Source organism: Chlorocebus sabaeus, chromosome 20, assembly GCF_047675955.1.
Source record: "Chlorocebus sabaeus isolate Y175 chromosome 20, mChlSab1.0.hap1, whole genome shotgun sequence".
NCBI lineage: Eukaryota > Metazoa > Chordata > Mammalia > Primates > Cercopithecidae > Chlorocebus > Chlorocebus sabaeus.
The window spans coordinates 44,149,117-44,166,724 of record NC_132923.1 but is presented as its reverse complement, the minus strand read 5'-3'; the positions used below and the strand labels follow the sequence as shown (position 1 = coordinate 44,166,724).

Genomic DNA, 17,608 nt, shown 5'->3' with positions numbered 1-17,608 from the left:
TTAAAACATTAGAGTAAATTATAAATATCATTTGCCATGTTGACAAATTAAAGGATAAAATATTAAAAATATATTGATCCTCTCAATAGATGCAGAAAAATCATACAATAAAATTAAATATCCATTGATTAAAAACACACGTACACAAGTGGAAATTACCAAACAGAAACAGAAATTCCTAACCTCATTTTTAACACGTTATCTACCAAAAACCTACCAAAAACATCACATAAAATTGTGAAAAACTAAAAATATTTCCCTAGAATAAGGGAATAAGACAAAGATGCCTGTTATTCAGCCCCTATTCAATATAGCCGTGGCCAGTGCAGTGAGGCAAGAATAAGATGGAAAGAATGAAATAAAGCTATTGCCACTTGAATATCTTAGGGCTATCTTACTCTGAAAATCTAAAATAATCTGCAAAAACCAAAAAAGAGGGTTCAGCAAAGTTGTAGGATATAAGATCAACATATAGAAAAATTAATTTTGCTCCCATACATCAGCAATTACAAAATTCAATTTTCAAAAAAAGAACTAGGAAAATAAGTTTAAAAAGTAATTAAATTATGCAGACAATGACAAAGTGTTATTGAAAGACATAAAAGAAGATTAAATAAGTAATCAATATACCATATTTATGTATAGGAAGAATCAATAGCAAAATAATTTCAGTTCTCTCCAAATTAAATAATAAATGTAATACAAACCAAAATTCCAACAGAGTTTTTCACATGCAAGAACGAAGGGCCAAAGGTAGCCAGGATATTCCTGAAGAGGATGAAGCAGGTCACAAGGCAGCCTTCCCTACTAGCTATTAAGAGTTTATTATAACTTAAATTATTTAAGACACTATCGCTTTGGCACAGAGATAGACAAAATGACCAGTGGAACAGATCAGCAAGCCTGGAAATAGAACCATACAGAAATAGAAACTTGACATATGACAGAGGTGGCATTACAATCAGAGGGAAAAGGATGAAAATAGCAATACATAATGTTGGTATAATTGATTATCCATTACTAATGGTGAAGAAAATTTTTAAAATTAGGTCCTACTTTATACTATACACATACAAGTGGATTAAAAAGCTAATGTTTCACGCCTGTAATCCCAGTACTTTGTGGGGCCGAGGTGGGTGGATTACCTGAGGTCAGGAGTTTGAGACCAGCCTGGCCAACATGTTGAAACCCTGTCTCTACTAAAAATAAAAAATTAGCCAGGTGTGGTGGCACATGCCTGTAGTCTCAGCTACTTGGGAGGCTGAAGCAGGAGAATTGCTTGAACCTGGGAGGTGGAGGTTGCAGTAAGCCAAGATTGCGCCACTACACTCCAGCCTGGGTGACAGAGCAAGGCTCTATCTAAAAAAAAAAAGAAAAAAAAAAAAAAGAAAAGAAAAGAAAATCTAATGTTACAAGCATAAATTTAAACACTTTTAGAAGAAAATATAGGGAATCTAATGACCACCAGCTAGGGAAAGAGTTCTTAACTGATACGTAAGAAGCATAAACCATTGAGGAAAAGACTAATACATTTGATTACACACAAAAACAAAACAAGCAAACAAATCCTGTCTTCAAAGTGAAAAGGCAAACCATAGACTGGGATAAGTATGCAACACATTTAACTAATATAACAGTGAATGTTTAGAATATATTTAAAGAACAAATTGATAAAAAGCAAACAAACAACAGAAAAATGGACAAAGTTCATGAAGAGGCATTTCATAGGAAAGGAAATCTGTCAGGCCCATCAACTTATAAAAAAATACTCAATCTCACTAGGAATCAGGAAATGCAAATTACAATGACATTCACATCCATCTGATTGGCAGACATGTTTAAAGTTTGACAATACCAAGTGTTGGTAAGATTTGGAGTAACAGGAATTCTCCTACATTGTTGGGGAGACTGTAAATTGGAACAACCATTTGGAAGAGCAGTTTGGTAATATCCAGCATTTTCATTCCCAGGAATACATCCTAAAGAATCCCTCACAAAAGAGATACGCAAAAGGTTGTTTGCTTCAGAATCATTTGTAATAGGAAAAACTGGATATGACCCAAACTCTCCCAACAGGAGAATAAATTACCAAGTATTCATCCCATGGAATTCCATATGCAGTGGTTAAAATAAAGGAAGTAAACTGCATATATCAACATGGATAAATCTCAAAAACAACGTGTTAAGCAAAAAAACCAGAAAAGTGCAGAAGTATAAACTGTAATCCATTTACATGAAGTTAAAATATGCTAAATTATATATTTACATAATTATATGTTTATATATACATATGAATACAATTATATTATATGCTTATATAATTATATATTACTTATGGAATTATGCATAAATTAAAGGCATACAAATATTCATGGAAATTATATATACTGATTTTGGTATAATGGATGCCTCTGAGGAGGAAAGAAATGGGGCTAGAGAGGAACATATCCCAGAAGAAATTCAACTATGCCTGTAACATGTTATTTCAAAAATAAAATCTGAAGTAAATATGGCAGAACAGTGGGTACACTGATGTTTATTATTCTCTGCAATTTCCAGTGTGCCTAAAATGTTTTATTCAAAAAGTGAATAACATTAAACTTCAGAAAAGACTTTTTCTCAATGATTGATAAGATTCCCAATAAAATACTAAGATTTCAATAAAATTTGGTCATAATATTGTCCAAATTCTCATTGTGAAATATCTATTTTAAGTATGTGTCCATATAATAAAGAGCTATCTAGACAAAAATTATAAAATATAAATATACGCACATGTGCCTAAAGACTAGAAAGGAACAAACTAGAAAGGAACACATACAAAAAGAACATAAGCTTTTAAGCTAGAAGGATTTAGGGTGCAATTTCTTTAAACTTTTTAATTTTTAAAATCTGACTTAATGAATGGGAAAAGAGGTTAAAATAAATGTATTATATACTTCCTAAAAAGTTTTTTCTGTAGAAATAATATGGCAGCACAGATTTAAACAAACAGTGTACTCTAGAAATGCACAGTAAAAAGTAGCGAAGTCCTTCCAGGTTTTCCTCTGAGTTCATTTCTTTCTGTTAAATGATCAGGTTGAACAAACAGGCACACAGCAAAGTGACTTGGGTCAAATCACTATCACCACCCAGTTTTCAAGGGCAATGACAGTCAAGAAGTCGCCGGGGAGTGATACTCTGCTATCCCTTTAATTAAGGCGGGCTTTTAAAACTCAATTGTTCCATCCGTGTCTCAAATCAATCAGATGAAATTCACCTTTTACGTGGCCTGAATCCTGATAGCTCAGCACACTTGATAGGTAATTTAATCATGTCTGGTGTAGATGAACGCAAACTCAAATTAGCTGCTGAAAGAGTTGGTCTTCTCAGAGATAGCTGTGCTTTTCCACTTTTATGCAAGAGCTGAGCTTCACCAACTGGCTAGCTGGAGGTGTTATTAAAAATTTAGTGAAAGAAACAAAGGTGTGCTCTTGTGTCTCTTGTTACCCTTTCTACTGTTACTCCAGCAGACAAAAGGCATAGAGCCTGCCTCATGAATAATGTGACATGGAATATTCACAATCTATTTTTAATGGAGTCAAGTAATAACATTAAGAGAGATATTTGCAATCTTCAAATTTCACACGGTAACAGGCACAGTAATTTGTTTTGATTCTGAACTGGGGATATCAAGATACATTTTTTACCAGAAAAAAAAAAAAGGCATACACTTACCATCAAAATTACAATTCCTCACTTAGAGCATAAACAGGGATAACGAAAATGGTTCAAATGTTCTAAATGTCATAAGGGAAGAGCAGGACAGCATAGACACCTAGATTTCAATCAGTTCTACTTACCCCTCAGTGCAACTTCTACACTTTTCAAACCAGGTTGGAAATAACCAACCAGTACGCAGGGTGACTTCTGTGGAAAGGATGTTTTTTTCATCTTTATTCACTGGGAGGTTTGTCCCCCAGGACACTAGGAAGTGGTTCCTGGACGCTGCAACTGTTCATCATCCATCAGTTCTGAAAAACTATCTTAAACTCCATTACAGAGCAAACAAATTTAAATTCTGAATGAGAGTAAACTAACATGGAAAGACATGGTGCTGGAAATCAGGTGAGGACAGCCAAGGACTGAGATTTGGAGAAACTGGAGAAAAGCAGCATTCAAGCCCCCCTTCCCCGCCAACCTGGAGAGAAAGTCCTGTGGATTCTATTTGTTTCTCAGGCTCTCAAGCAATCACTCTTCTCTTTGTGCTGTAGAGAGCAGAGCCAGCCCCTGGGATGAAGGAGTTTATTTTCTGTTTATTCACTTACCAACTCAGTAAATATGTATTAATCTCCTACTGTGTGCCAGGCACTATTCTGGGAACTGAGGATTCAACAAGGAATACATAAAGCTTCGTAAGACATTGTCCTCACTGCTATATCTCCACCCACAAGAAGAGTGCCCAGCACATACTGGGAGCTCAATCATATGTGTGAAATCAATTGGAGTTGGAAATGGGCAATCTGCTGGTACTCAGCATGGGGCACGCATACCCTGAATGTCTGGCTGGGAGGTGTTAAAGCACTAGTAGTAGGGATTTTGGCCAGGACTTTATTCTGGTTTCATTCTCTTAAAGGATTGACTTATGCAAAAAGCTCCCACAGGTGGGACAGAACCAGAAATAACCCAGATCCTCATGTGCCTTTAGATATGTGACTTGCATTAGGGGAGGCAGCTAAACAATCTCATACTTTTTCTCCTTTCCAGTCTCCACAGAATCAGAGCAGTCAGGGTCGGACTGGAATGACAGAGCTGTCTCCGTATTACTTGATCAAGGAAACCAGTATTGGGGAAGTCAAAAGATTTATCCAAGTCACATGATGTGTTGGTGACAGAGCTGTGACTAAAACTAAAACCTAGACCTAAAACCTGTGATTTCTTTATTCATCTGGGAGTCTTCAGGCCCATAAAAAAATATGTTGACATTTTCAGAGGAAAGAGCTTACTTATGTGCCTGTGGAACCATCAGGGGCTCCATGGTAGGAGCTTAGTTTTGTACGCCTCCTAGTTTTTCTCTTATGAAAGAAGTATCTCTGAGGTATAGGAGCAAAGGAGAAAGTATATGGAAACCAGAGCAATTGGATTTTACTCTTCTGGATATTAGCTTATCTGCTTCACTTTTATGCTCCACTGTAGTTTCCTTTAGTGCCAGTTTTCCCCCACAGACTAAAACAAAGGTCTTCCCCAAATTCCCTGCCTAAAGGAAAGGCAATCTGTAATAGTCTTAATACTTTATTAACTTAAAACATCACTCTAATAAATATGTATTAACAAACATAATGCATACCAGAAGATCTAAAAACATTTACCAACCTCATCAAAGTGAAAATACCACTTTTTCCCCCCTCTATGGTACACATGGAGGATCAAAGAGTTGAAGACAGAGCCTTCATTCCCACATGCCTGCTAGCTCAGACATCTTTAAAATATCAGCTTAACAATAAAAAACTGAATATACACACATATCTTTGAAGTAACTGTTCAGCTACTTTTCTTTTTTACACCTGATAAAATCCAAAAGGGTCAAAAGGGAAGGTTTATAATTCTGTGTTGTCTTCTCAGAATTCCCTCCAAGACCCAGTCACTTGGAGGTGCAACCATTAGCTTTTAAGGAGCAGTCAGGGGTTGTGACTTCCGTCTCTCTTCCCCAACACCTAGCATGGTGCCTGGTACTTTGGTAGCCGGTGATCCATGAACATTTGCTGAGTGAATGAATGACATCTTGTCCACAGGCATTGCTCGTGCTTTTATCTCCACTGATGAGGCTTTCACAGGCCTCCTGAAGGGAGGACCTCTAATCCCCTCCCATCAACTTCTCTTCTGCCCCTTCTTGGGGGTAGCCTTGATGGTGCATCTCATGACTTCAAAGTATTAAATTCCTTCCCCAAGTCAGTTTCTGAATCAGTTTTTGAGGAGGAGAAATGATTCCTCCAAGATTTATAGGCAGCACCCAGAAGAAAGGAGTCAACAGACTCCCCAGAAGAAAAAAAAAAAAAAGTTAACACTCACTCTTCTTTCTAGATAAAAATATTAGCATTTGTCCACCTTGTAAATGGTGATTCCTCCTCTTCCACACAAATATCTGGGGTAGGTCAAGAGGGAGAGGGAAGAAACCTGAAGGGCATTCCTGTCTGCAGATTAGGGCTGGAAATGGGAGGGACTGTGGGGTCTAAGATTTATTCTGGTCCCCATTTGACCTTGCCTTTGTCTTCAGGTGTAGAGGAGCCTATTTGTGTCTGAAGCCTAGACAGTCCCTTGGTTCTCACTTTTGGCTGCACTTTGGAAAGGTACCTCATCTCCTCTGGCAGCTCCAGGAGGTAAGGCAAAGGAGGAGCACCCTGGTGGGATCTGCAGACTGGACCTGGGGTCTGGAAAGTCAGAAGGGAGTGGTGGCAAGCAGGGAGCAGAATGGTGGCAAGCAGGGAGGTTGCCCTCCGTAGTGTTGTGTAGCTGCTGCTTGCAGCCAGCCAGGGTGCTCATTTGAGCCCGTGCTGCGTCTCCCGGTGCCTTCGGAGGTCCACCTTCCTCTGGAAACCCTTCCCACAAAGGTCACAGCCAAAGGGCTTGAAGCCTGTGTGTTTGCGGCTGTGGGTGATGAGGTTGGAGCTCTGGCTGAATGCCTTGCCGCACACCTGGCACTTGTGAGGCTTCTCACCTGTGGGGATGGGAGTAGGAGGGGAGAAAGTATGAGCCTATGATAAAGCTAGAGGGGACCCACTATGACCCACATGCTCTCGGCAGCAGCTGGCTGCACCACAGTCTAAGGCCTTCAAGCAACTTGGAGGGTGACGTGTTGCAACATGAACTGACTCCCAGCCTGCAATGCGAGTCCCTGGAAGCCCCATGGGTGCACCAGGTGAAAGGGAGACTTTCTGAGTGGGGGTTCCCAGCCAAAGGCCTCAAACGGTTTCCTGCTAAATGGAAACAGAGCAAAGGCCACGTGCCCTCCCCAGCTGAATCTACCCCGGGAGGACTCCCCTGACTTTATAAGCCATGAACACCCAGAGCAGATGTTCAACAGGAAGGGGGAGGAAGCTGTCCTAAAACCGTGTGACTCCGTTCTAATTCAGAGGAAGTTTTCAAATCTGAATTTCCAAGTGGGTGTTAGTTTGTATGGATCAGTGAGCCTGTCTTCTTTCTTGTTCTTAAAGGACAGCAAAGTATATCTGGAAAAACATCTTAACATGGACTTTTTTTCTTTCTTTCTTCTTTTTCTTTCTTTGTTTTTTAAGTTCCAGGGTACATGTGCAGGATACGTTTTTCAATATCTTATCTTAAAAATCCACATTGGGCCACAAAGTATTAAGGTAGCTGATACTTTTCTGTCTCGATTTTTCCTTAATTTTATGAGGTTAATAACATGATTCTTTATATACCAGCAATTCTTCACCACAAATTAATAAATAAGAGAACACAAAAAGGTTTTGTCTTGTTCCCTACCTCATGTGTTGTTAGGTAAATGGCATGAATTTCCAAATAGCCCAGCATGGCATTACAGTCAGGGCTCAGCCTTGGAAAAAATATAAAATAGATGAAGTTTGTTTTTGAGGAACCCTCTGTCCTCTTTGCTACACTCTTTTCTGTTTTCATGCTTCAGATTTCCTCGATAAGAAACCACCCATCAAAATGTATTCTATCCCTTTAGGGTCAAACAAATCTGAGAAACAAATTCTAGGTATAACGTAAATGTTTGATAAGGGCTTAATGTTTTATTCAGTCAAGATCCTAGTTGCATTTTGATAAGTGTCCTGAATACCTTACTCATAAGGAGTGAATTACATGGAAATTTCAGGTAAGAGGGAATGATTAAAGTAGAATACTTTTCTGGGTTTTCAATGGAAATATATACATTAGCGAAGTATATTTATAAACATCAAGGGTGGGCGTTTAGAATACACTGTGATTTGTTCTAAATCAGTATTCATATTCTACAATAAAATTTTCAGAAATTCTGGGTCTCATGTAAATGTCTTTTGACTATTAGAGTGTTCTTGGCATTAAAACTCCCACCCGCACATAAAGTGTTAGGCAAAGAGTTGAGGATTAAAAACCAGAGCATTACATGGCTCCAATATTCATTCAGTCTGACTTTTGATAAATCATTCACTCTCTCTGAGTTTCAGGATGGTAACAGCAGCTCCATCTACTTTATTGAGTGGCAATAAGAATCAAATGAAATGATAGATTTGAAAGTACTTTGTAAATTGTAAAGCATTATAATAGGTAAGGAATTATTATTATGGCATGAACTTGTAGATATTTTGAAAAGGGCAATAAGTGAACAGAAGCTTTCTGTGTCTACCAACCTTATGACTCTGAACATAGAATACAATAAACAGTGGTCAAGAGTGGACATTTGAGAGGTCAGACCTGAATTTGAGCTCTGGCCCTGTCATTTGCTAGCAGTATGACCCTGGACAGATTACCTAGCCTCTTTTTTCATCTCTCAAATGGGGAGAAGTAGTCGTCTCTACCTCTCAGAGTTGTTGTGAGCATAAAATGAAATAATGCATTTTAAAAATGCTTATCAGAGAGTTTAATCATATTTGCCATTATTTGTTCCTCTTCAATCAGAATAAGCTCTCAGACTCCTGAAAATGCAGCCAGAGAGGCCACACAAGTCCCTCCCACAAAAGGCCCGGTGGTTAGAGAAAGTCCTCAATCTCTAGGTAAGCTTTAGAGCAACTCTCTAAGAGGACCCTGGAGCTTCATATTTCACCCAGAGCAGGCAGCAGTGGAAGCAGCTGCTAACCTAAAGGAAAATGTTCTTTCCAAGGATAGAGTAACTGTGAGCTGACCTGCTGAGTGGCCTTTCAGACACAACCCCAAATCAAGGCAGCTCTGGGGAGAATTATGACTATAAATGAACCAAAGAACCCACCCCTTTGTTTTCTTTAACACAGAGCAGGGAAAAACTCCATCAGAAAGGCCTCATCCACCACTCACTGGGGCCAGAAATCAGAGAAGATGAGTAATGTTGGCCTCAGGGTGTTTCCTACAAGCCAAGGGTCTTCAGCTTACCAGTGTGGATGAAGGTGTGTTTCTTCATGTCTGACTTCTGGTGGAACCTCTTGCCACAGTACTGACAGGGGTAGGGCCGAGTGTCTGAGTGGATGAGCAGGTGTGTGGACAGTGTGGATGACCTCTTGAAGCTCTTCCCACAGATCTTACAGTCAAAGCTCCGTTCCTGCAGAGAGAGAGAGATGTGGCACTCCTACTGCGGTCAACTAGACTGCTGCTCTCCTCACCCTTGAGCTGACCCTAAAATCCCTTGAACACTTTTTCTTTATTTTTTTGAGACAGAGTCTCCTCTGTCGCCCAGGCTTGAGTGCAGTGGTACAATCTCAGCTCACTGTACCCTCCACCTCCCAGGTTAAAACAATTCTCATGTCTCAGCCCCCCTGAGTAGCAGGGACTATAGGCAAATGCTACCACACCTGACTAATTTTTGTATTTTTAGTAGAGACAGGGTTTCACCAGGTTGGTCAGGCTGGTATCAAACTCCTGGCCTCAAGTGATTCGCCCGCCTCAGCCTCCCAAAGTATTGGGATTACAGGCGTGAGCCACCATGCCCGGCCCTTCAACACTTTTTCTACCAAAACGTTCTTCACCCACAACCTTCCACACCCCATTGCAAAAACATATCCACACCCTGCTTTTTTTGACACCCATTAGCACACACTTCTCCACCCTCCTCAACAGGAGGCTTAGACCTCAGTCACTTGAGATGCCACCTCCCCCCAGCCAGTGTGGGTGCTGGGGGAGATGGGTTGATACTCTTTTTTTTTTTTTTAGATGGAGTCTTGCTTTGTCACCCAGGCTAGAGTGCAGTGGCATGATCTCAGCTCTCTGCAGCCTCTGCCTCCCAGGTTCAAGCGATTCTCCTGCCTCAGCCTCCCAAGTAGCTGGGAATACAGGCACATGCTACCGCGCCCAGCTAACTTTCGTATTTTTAGTAGAGACGGGGTTTCACCATCTTGGCCAGGCTGGTCTGGAATTCCTGACCTTGTGATCCACCCGCCTTAGCCTCCCAGAGTGCTGGGATTACAGGCTTGAGCCACCGTGCCCCGCCATGGACTGATACTCTTTTTAGCTACAAGTAGGCATTCTCCTGAGATATCTGTTGGTATATTTACTTGCTCATCTACTCTCCATCTCTCAGCTAAACTATAATCTCCATGTGGGCATGCTGTCAAGGACCTGATGTGCTGTAAGATTCTTAAGTACTTGGCACCTAGAAGTTAGGCAACAAATATTTATTAATGAATGAATGAATACATAGCAGGGGTGGGGCATGGTGGCTCACGCCTGTAATCCCAGCACTTTGGGAGGCCCAGGTGGGTGGATCACTTGAGGCCTGGAGTTCGTGACTGGCCTGGATAACATGGTGAAATCCCGTCTCTACTAAAAATACAAAAATTAGCTGTGCCATAGTGGCATGCGCCTGTAATCCCAGCTACCTAGGAGGCTGAGGCACGAGAATCACTTTAACTTGGCAGGGGGAGTTTGCAGTGAGCTGAGATTGTGCAACTGCACTCCAGCCTGGGCAACAGAGCTAGACTCTGAAAGAAAGAACATAAAGAAAAGAAAAGAGAAAAGAAAGAAGGAAGGAAGGAAGGAAGGAAGGAAGGAAGGAAGGAAGGAAGGAAGGAAGGAAGGAAGGAGGAAGGAAGGAAGGCAGGGAGGGAGGGAGGAAGGGAGGAAGGGAGGAAAGAATAGCGGGGTAAATATGCTACTAGATGCTCTAAATGAGCTGAGATTCCCGCCTTTTCAGTCGAGAGGGGTCAATGCAAACTAAGTGACAACCATTTGGTGAAAAGAACAGGCACAAAGAAATAGAGCTAATAAGTCTGATATATCAGCAGCACGAATCAGTGCATATAAACCTACCTCAAGCCCAAAGTAACAACGAGGATCACACTCTCGAGGCTCACCGCGGTGTGACACCAAAATCTAGGGCTGCCTCAAGGCCTGAGCCGGCCACGATCCTCCTTTCCCTACACACATGCACCAGGGCAAGGGGACGCAGCGGAGAGGTTGGGGGAGGAAACTGGGGGAACTTCGGAAGAGAACTTCCAGGCAGAGGGTGGCTGGTGCTGCACCGAGGAGATGTAGAAGATCTCTGAGCAGGGCCGCGCACGGCGGGCGGTGTGCCCCGCGCTTACCTGCGAGTGCACGGCTTTGTGCTGCTCCAGGCTCACCGCGTGCCCGAAGGTCTTGCCGCACATCTCGCAGGCAAAGGGTCTCGTACCGCTGTGGGACCTGCGCACATGCACCTCGAGCCCGTGCGGCGTGGAGAACACCTAAGGCGGGTGGGGCCGGAGAGAAGGCCACTGAGAGGGGCCGAGGGGCGCAGGTGAGGCCCAGGTAGGGGAAGCAGGCGCAGGGCAGGCGAGGTGGTGAGCTCGTGAGCCTCACCTTGCTGCACTTGATGCACTTGTAGGAGCCGCCGCCCAGCAGCAGGCGGGTGCACAGCAGCTCCGACTCCACCTTGACGCCAGCGCTCTTGTCTGCGTGGAGCCCGTGACCACGCTCGGGGTACAGCAAACCCGCCGCTGCCGTGGGCCTCTCATACAGCCCGGCTGCCGCGGACCCGAAGTCGCCGTAGAGCCCTAGGCCAGGGCCAGCGGTGGCACCGGCCCCTGCGCTGCAGCTCCCTGGCGCCCCGGCCCCTGCGCCGCCGGCAGCCCGCTTTGGGCCGTACAGCGCGGCCGGGTGGCCCGGCTCCGGGGCGGGTTCACAGAAGAGGCCCAGGCCAGCACCGCGCTCCAGGGCCCCACACGGTCGGTAGCTCTGCACCAGGTGCCGCAGGTCAGAACCCGCCAGGCCGCTCCATGAGTACGGTTTGAAAGGCAGGGGGAAGGGCTGGGCTTCGTCCAGCGATGGGCACATCGACTTCTCCGAGGCTGTGGAGGCACAAGGGAGCGTCCGGTCAGGCTTCAGACCGCAGAGCGGAGGCCGCCGGGCTGCGGCTGCGGGCGTGGCGTGTTCGCGGACGGCGGGGCACCCAGCGCTTGTAGAACACTGCGTGTGCCAGGCGCGCCCCAGGGTAAAACGCAGCCCGGGCCCTGGGGCCTCGCAGGCCACTATAGAAGGCAGAGCAGCAAACGGATCATTGAAAAGACCTCGGGAGAGGAAAATTCTATGCGAGGGCAGCGGAAGCGCTCGACGTTCCGAGGATCTTTTCTGGCTGGACCCGCGCACCTGGAGATCCTATAGGGAAGGGCGCGTCTATAAATGCCCGGAGTTGAGCTGTTAGGGAGGAGAAGGCCGTTCGGTCCCGCACAGCACTCAGGGGCAGAATGGTCCAACTACCAGCGCAAGCACTCTCCTAACCCCTACATGTTCCCACTTAATTCTTTTTCTTCCCAGAATCCACAAGGAAGGAGGTAGAGGGTCCATAAATGCGTCCCCGAACTACTCGAAAGGCTGGCATCTGAATAAACCCGAAGGTATTAAGATTTCACGAAGTTAAGTGCCCAGTGTACGTAGCAAAGGTGCAGCAGGAAAGGGGCTTTTGGGCTTAAATTGCCAGCCAAATACTCCCCATTCCTGTTATAGTTTGATGGAGGTGGGGAACCCGAATTTCTCAGAGAATAACTGTATAACTCGTAAGGTTTAGCCACCACCTGCAAGGAGACGGCTCTCTGAATTAGCGGCCTGCTACGCCCCCACCCACGTGAATTTTGCTAAAACTAGTGACCCCAATGCATGTGAGTGCATACAGCGTTTACAAATGTGTGTGTGTGTGTGTGTGCGCGCGCACTCTCCCGCGGAGGGAGAGCGCGGGCCAGGGAGGAGCGCAGAGGGCCCACGCGCGCGCGCGCACACACACACACACACACACACACACACACACACACACTCTCCAGTTCAAGCTGGCCACTTCAGTGAGAGGCTGTACCCGGAGTTTCGTTCGGATGGTTCGGGGCGCGCCCAATCCTTGCCCGGCCACTTGACGCCCTGGCAGGAAGAATCCTCCCGCCGCCGGCTCCCAGACACATTTGCTGGAGCTATGGTTTTCGCCAAGTCAACTCACTGATTGTGGGACGGGTGGTGGTATCTTTTAACACTAGCAAACATGTTCTGGATATAACTGGCCCTTGACAGAATCCGGCTGGTCTGATCATTCCTTCCCCAGGCCGGGACCCAAGACGCCCCCACCCAACGTGCAGTTTGCCTGAAGCTGGATTGCTCGCTGGAAATGAAACCCAGAGAGCAGTTCCCTGAGGCTGGGTTAGTCTGGCAAAACGAAAAATGAAACAGGCCCCCAATCTGCGCCTGTGAAGACCAAGCCGCGGGCTGAGATTTTCATCCTGCCCCCTCCCTGCCGCCCAGCGCCTAACTCCTCTGCCCGGCCCGTTCTGCCCTGGTCTCCGTTTGTTTGAGGTTTGGGGTCTAGATTGCAGGATCCTAGCACTTTATAAAACAATCAAGTCTGGTCAGAAAATGAAAGGTCGGCGTTGCTGCCAGTAGAAACAACTGGTTTGTTTTCCCTCACCGGCCAGCTCCGCGCAAACGAATCTAAGCGACAAGCAGCTAGGCTCCCTCCGCCTGGGATGGAGGCAGCAGCCCCAGCGGGCAAGTTGTCCAGGTCCCAGAGAAGACAGATGCCTCCTTCCCCTACGAATCAGCTCCCTCCTCCCGGAAAGACTCTCCAACTCCCGGTTAGCATATCTACGCCCAAGGTCGCCCCGATTTCCCCAGCACTGCCGGGTCCCTGCAGCTCCTGCCCCAGAGGTTCCCAGTGGGTTCCTACCTGGAGACGCGGAGGGTGACGGGGGCCTCCAGAAGTCCTCAAACTCCGAGCTCCGTTCGCAGACGCTGCCCTCGCAGCTGTCTGGGGATGCGGAGGCTCTGTCTGGGGCTTCGGTCAGCTGCGATTCGGGGGACAAACGGTCCCGGGACTCCGCCTTCGCCCCGCCTGCATTTGAAGTGCTGTCTGCAGAGAGGAGGCAGGTGAGGGGCTCAGGCTGCGACCGGTTGAATCTGAGGGTTCTGAAGGCTCCCCCAAACCCCCTACCAGGGCACCCGAGCATCTTCCCCTCTCCACCCAGACCCCGGCCGGGAACCCTCTCGGATCCGAGGGCAGACGCAGAGAGGCCGTGGCACCTAGGAGACAAACCCGGAGGAACCAGCACAGTAGGAAACAAAAACGGCAGCAAAGGGGACGTTGGGGCAGCCCCTCCCAGCTCTCGACTAATGGTGTGTCGAGGTGCAGTCGGTGTCTGCAGGAGCAGCCCGGCCTGGCCCGCGCGCGCCTCGCACCTGCTCGGCTGGGCGCCGGTACATTCTCTAAACGGAGGGAATAGTCTGATCCTGGGGAGCGCGGCTGGTGGTAGCTGTGAGCCTTCTTGCTTTTGACGAGAAATGAGCGCGGCATGGTGGTCCGGCGCTTTCCCCACTGCGCCCCAAGAGTCCCTGGAGCCGCTGTCACCCACGGTCACTCCGAGAGCTTGCTTAGCCCCAGCCCGGCGAAGACCTGAGAGGGAAAGAAAACCGGGTGGAAACGCGGGTCAGTACTCTCCGGTGCTGGGGACTGGGCACCCAGGCGGAGGGAGAGCGCGGGCCAGGGAGGAGCGCAGAGGGCCCACGGGAGGAGGGGCTTGGCCCCGCTGCTCCGCGCTTACCAGGTGGCACTTGGACAGGTGGCGCGAACCCGCCGTCGTTGCCGCCACTGACACAGCTCAGCGGTAAAACCTGTCCCTGGGCCCTGGCTCAGGCCCCTTTCCTCCTCCCTGCCCACGCCCCCCAGCTCCTCCCCTTTCCTAGCCAAGTTCGCTCTGGCAATCAAACTCTCTGGAAAGCCGTAGTTCCCATCGGGTAGGTTACCCCAACTCATCTACTCAGTGCCTGCCTGGCTGTGCTTTACGGCTGGCGAGGGAGGGCGGTGACACGCGGATCGGTTGAGGGGCCGGGGATGCCCAGTGGTCGAGGACCCGGAAGGGGCAAGGAGCCAAGACATCCAAGAGCCAGCTACAAACTGGAGTGAAAGGACGGGGGGCGGGGGGAACGGAACACAAGATAAAACTGTGGGGCGGCGGGGGGGACAGCAGCAGAGGGACTGGGGACAGCAGAGGCCAGAGAAAGGAGGTGGGAGAGCAAAGGGACAGGAAAGTGAGGGGAGTAACAGAGAACCAACCCGCATCCGGTTATCTCACTCGCCCCTCACTCGTGCCCCACGTAGGAGAAACTTTGGCCCCGGACTCCCAGGTGCGGCGGGCACCGGTCCATGCTGCGGCGAGCCATCCCGGACGGTGGAAACCTAACCTCGGGAATCAGGTCCTGGGAAAAAGCACTTTCCTTTCTGCTCACCAAAAAATCTTGTCCTAGAGAAGTGGAGCCCGATTCGTGAATGTTGACTGGGAAATGCTAGGTGTCCAGAGTCGGTAGTGCACCGATAATTTAGCAGACAAATAAGACAGGACGCCAGAGCGCGCAGGCTGCATTGGCAGATAGCAGGGGTCGGGCCCGGGCCTAGGAGGGGACTAGCTGCCCGGGGCGTCGCTCTCATTAACCCCCAATCAGTTCACCTAATACCAGGTCGAAATCTGAGCCCGGCGGGAGGGCGTGACTGCGCCTGCCACTAGGCTCCAGCCGGCTCCGGGGGCGGGACTCCACAGTCGAGGTGGTCTGGGGTAAACGAATCTGCCTTCCTCCCGGGGTGAAGGCGATAGGGACCTGGTTCACACGTGAGCTGCAGTACAGCAGTTCTCCGTGGCCTTGGCTGGTTCAGAAATGAGGGTGCTGGGAACTCTGGGCCGGGGCCAGACCTGCAGTCCTCCGGCTTCACGCTGTTTCCACTGCCGGACTAGGAGCCCCTCGGCTTCCTAGGCAAGATGCCGGCCACACAGTCTACGTCTGTCCGTTGGCGCTCTCAGCTCAAAATGAGTCCTACGTAGGGGCCTTGGTCCCTGTAGGGTGCAGGCCCCCTGCCCCAGATCCCCAGCCCCATTGTGTCCCCTTCTCCGGAGGAATGGGAGTAGACCTGGGAGAAAAGACGCCTGGGACGTATCGCGGGGCACCAGCGACGTTTCCCGCTACCTAAGCGCCAGAATACTCCTAGGGGTGAGGGTGCCATCCGCCTCCCTCCGAGTTGACTCCCAGGGCTAGAGCTTTGCCGCTTCCTGCACTTCTCATCCGTACAATTAGACGCCACAAACCCCAAACCCAATTCTTTAAACAGCCGCGAAACTCGGAAGAAAAGAAAAACGGAGTGGCGTTGCCCCGAGGGTCCCGCTGCGGCTTGGACCCGCGTTGGCTGGGAGCGGGACAGATGGGGTCGGGGTAACTGTCAGCGCCGGAGCTGGGTCTGGGCTGGCGCCACGAGAGACCAGGCGGACGCGGAGGCTGCCTTCCCACCCGGGCTGTAAGCCCACGCCTCTCTCGCACCCCGGCCGGCTTTGCTGGTTCCTATGGGGAGGGACAGAGTTTGGAGGAGATAGGGGCCCCGGGGCCTGGGCCGAGCGCGTGGGAAGGCAACCCCGCGCTGCAGCTGGCGCGGGAGGTGGGGCGGCCCCTCCGCACGCTCAGGCCTCTCCTCACCGTCCGGGCCCGGGAAGGCGGGAGCCGAGGGCGCTAAGGGGGCGGCCTCCCGAGCGCAGCTGCCGCCGCCTCCCCACCAGATGTTTCCTTCCCGGGTGGATTTGGCTCCCCTGCCGAACCACCAGACCGCCTGCTGCGCGCCCCCAGCTCCAGATTTCCAGCCTCGCTGCGCGGGTCGCGTCCTAACCCAGCTGCCGGAGCTCTCCGGGCTCCCGCACGGCGGTCCGCAGCAGGTGGGAACCCGCCCGCGTCCTCTGGTCGCCCCCGCAGCGCCAGCGCTCCGCGAGTCCCCGCGGCCGCCCCCACCAGGGCAGGAGGCGCAGAACAGGCTCGGCGGACCTACCTGCGGGGTCAGGGCGCGGGCACCGCGCTAAGAGAGTTTTCAAACGGAATCTTGCTTTCGGGAGAGACTGCTCTGTCTCTCTGACTTTAAAAAAAAAAAATTCTCCTTCCGAGCTCAGCCCCCAAAACCACAAGCTTCACTTCCTGAGCGTTACTGAATCGCTCGCATAGCCCTCCCAGACCTGCTCCCAACCCCCGTCGGGCGACCGAGCGCGCTCCTTTGCGCAAGTGGCCAGGCGGGTGGGGGACCTGGCCTTTCCAGCCCGTCCCGCGCGCCCCTTAGTCGTCCTCCCAGTTCTCTCCCTGTGGCTCGACAGGGGATGGGGGAAATTGGAGGTTCGTACACTCAGGCACTAGAAATGACTCGAAAGAAAATCAACTATTCTTGGCTCCAGGGAGACTTCCGCAGCGAGAGAAGCCACAGATTCAGGACACAGATTGACTGGCGAGAGAGGGGTGGAGGCGCCCCGCTCCGAGGACCCTTCCCGCCCTTCAGGCCTCGGTCACCCGCTCCCCCCGCCCTACCCCGCCGCCTCCTAGGGCTGCACCACCCCCGGGTCGGGACCGTGAATCACTGGCCCGCGGTGCCGCCGGCCTGGAGCCCGGCAAGTGGCCACGGCGTCCGCAGAGCGAAACCTGCCCCGCGGCCCCGAAATAGCTTGTTGTGGAAACACTTGGGGAT

The 17,608-nt window shown here is 49.1% G+C and overlaps 1 protein-coding gene across 1 annotated transcript; it reads right to left on the bottom strand.

Moving 5' to 3' along the window:
* Window positions 1–2,848: 2,848 nt before the first annotated feature.
* On the bottom strand, window positions 2,849–17,390 carry GFI1 (growth factor independent 1 transcriptional repressor). Its single transcript, XM_007977955.3, has 7 exons — window positions 16,928–17,390; window positions 14,308–14,521; window positions 13,799–13,981; window positions 11,458–11,945; window positions 11,205–11,342; window positions 9,061–9,226; window positions 2,849–6,694 (listed from the first exon to the last, which is right to left on the bottom strand). The coding sequence occupies exons 2-7, from the start codon at window positions 14,420–14,422 to the stop codon at window positions 6,516–6,518; spliced, it is 1,269 nt and encodes a 422-aa protein (XP_007976146.1). The 5' UTR covers window positions 14,423–14,521; window positions 16,928–17,390; the 3' UTR covers window positions 2,849–6,515.
* Between the last annotated feature and the right edge of the window lie 218 nt (window positions 17,391–17,608).

Excerpts from the sequence above, each read along its gene's own strand:
- GFI1 (XM_007977955.3), bottom strand. The coding sequence starts at position 14,422 with ATGCCGCGCTCATTTCTCGTCAAAAGCAAGAAGGCTCACAGCTACCAC. Across the intron at positions 13,982-14,307 it reads ACCGGCGCCCAGCCGAGCAG|ACAGCACTTCAAATGCAGGC; the intron begins GTGCGAGGCGCG and ends TCCTCTCTGCAG. Across the intron at positions 11,343-11,457 it reads AGTGCATCAAGTGCAGCAAG|GTGTTCTCCACGCCGCACGG; the intron begins GTGAGGCTCACG and ends CACCCGCCTTAG.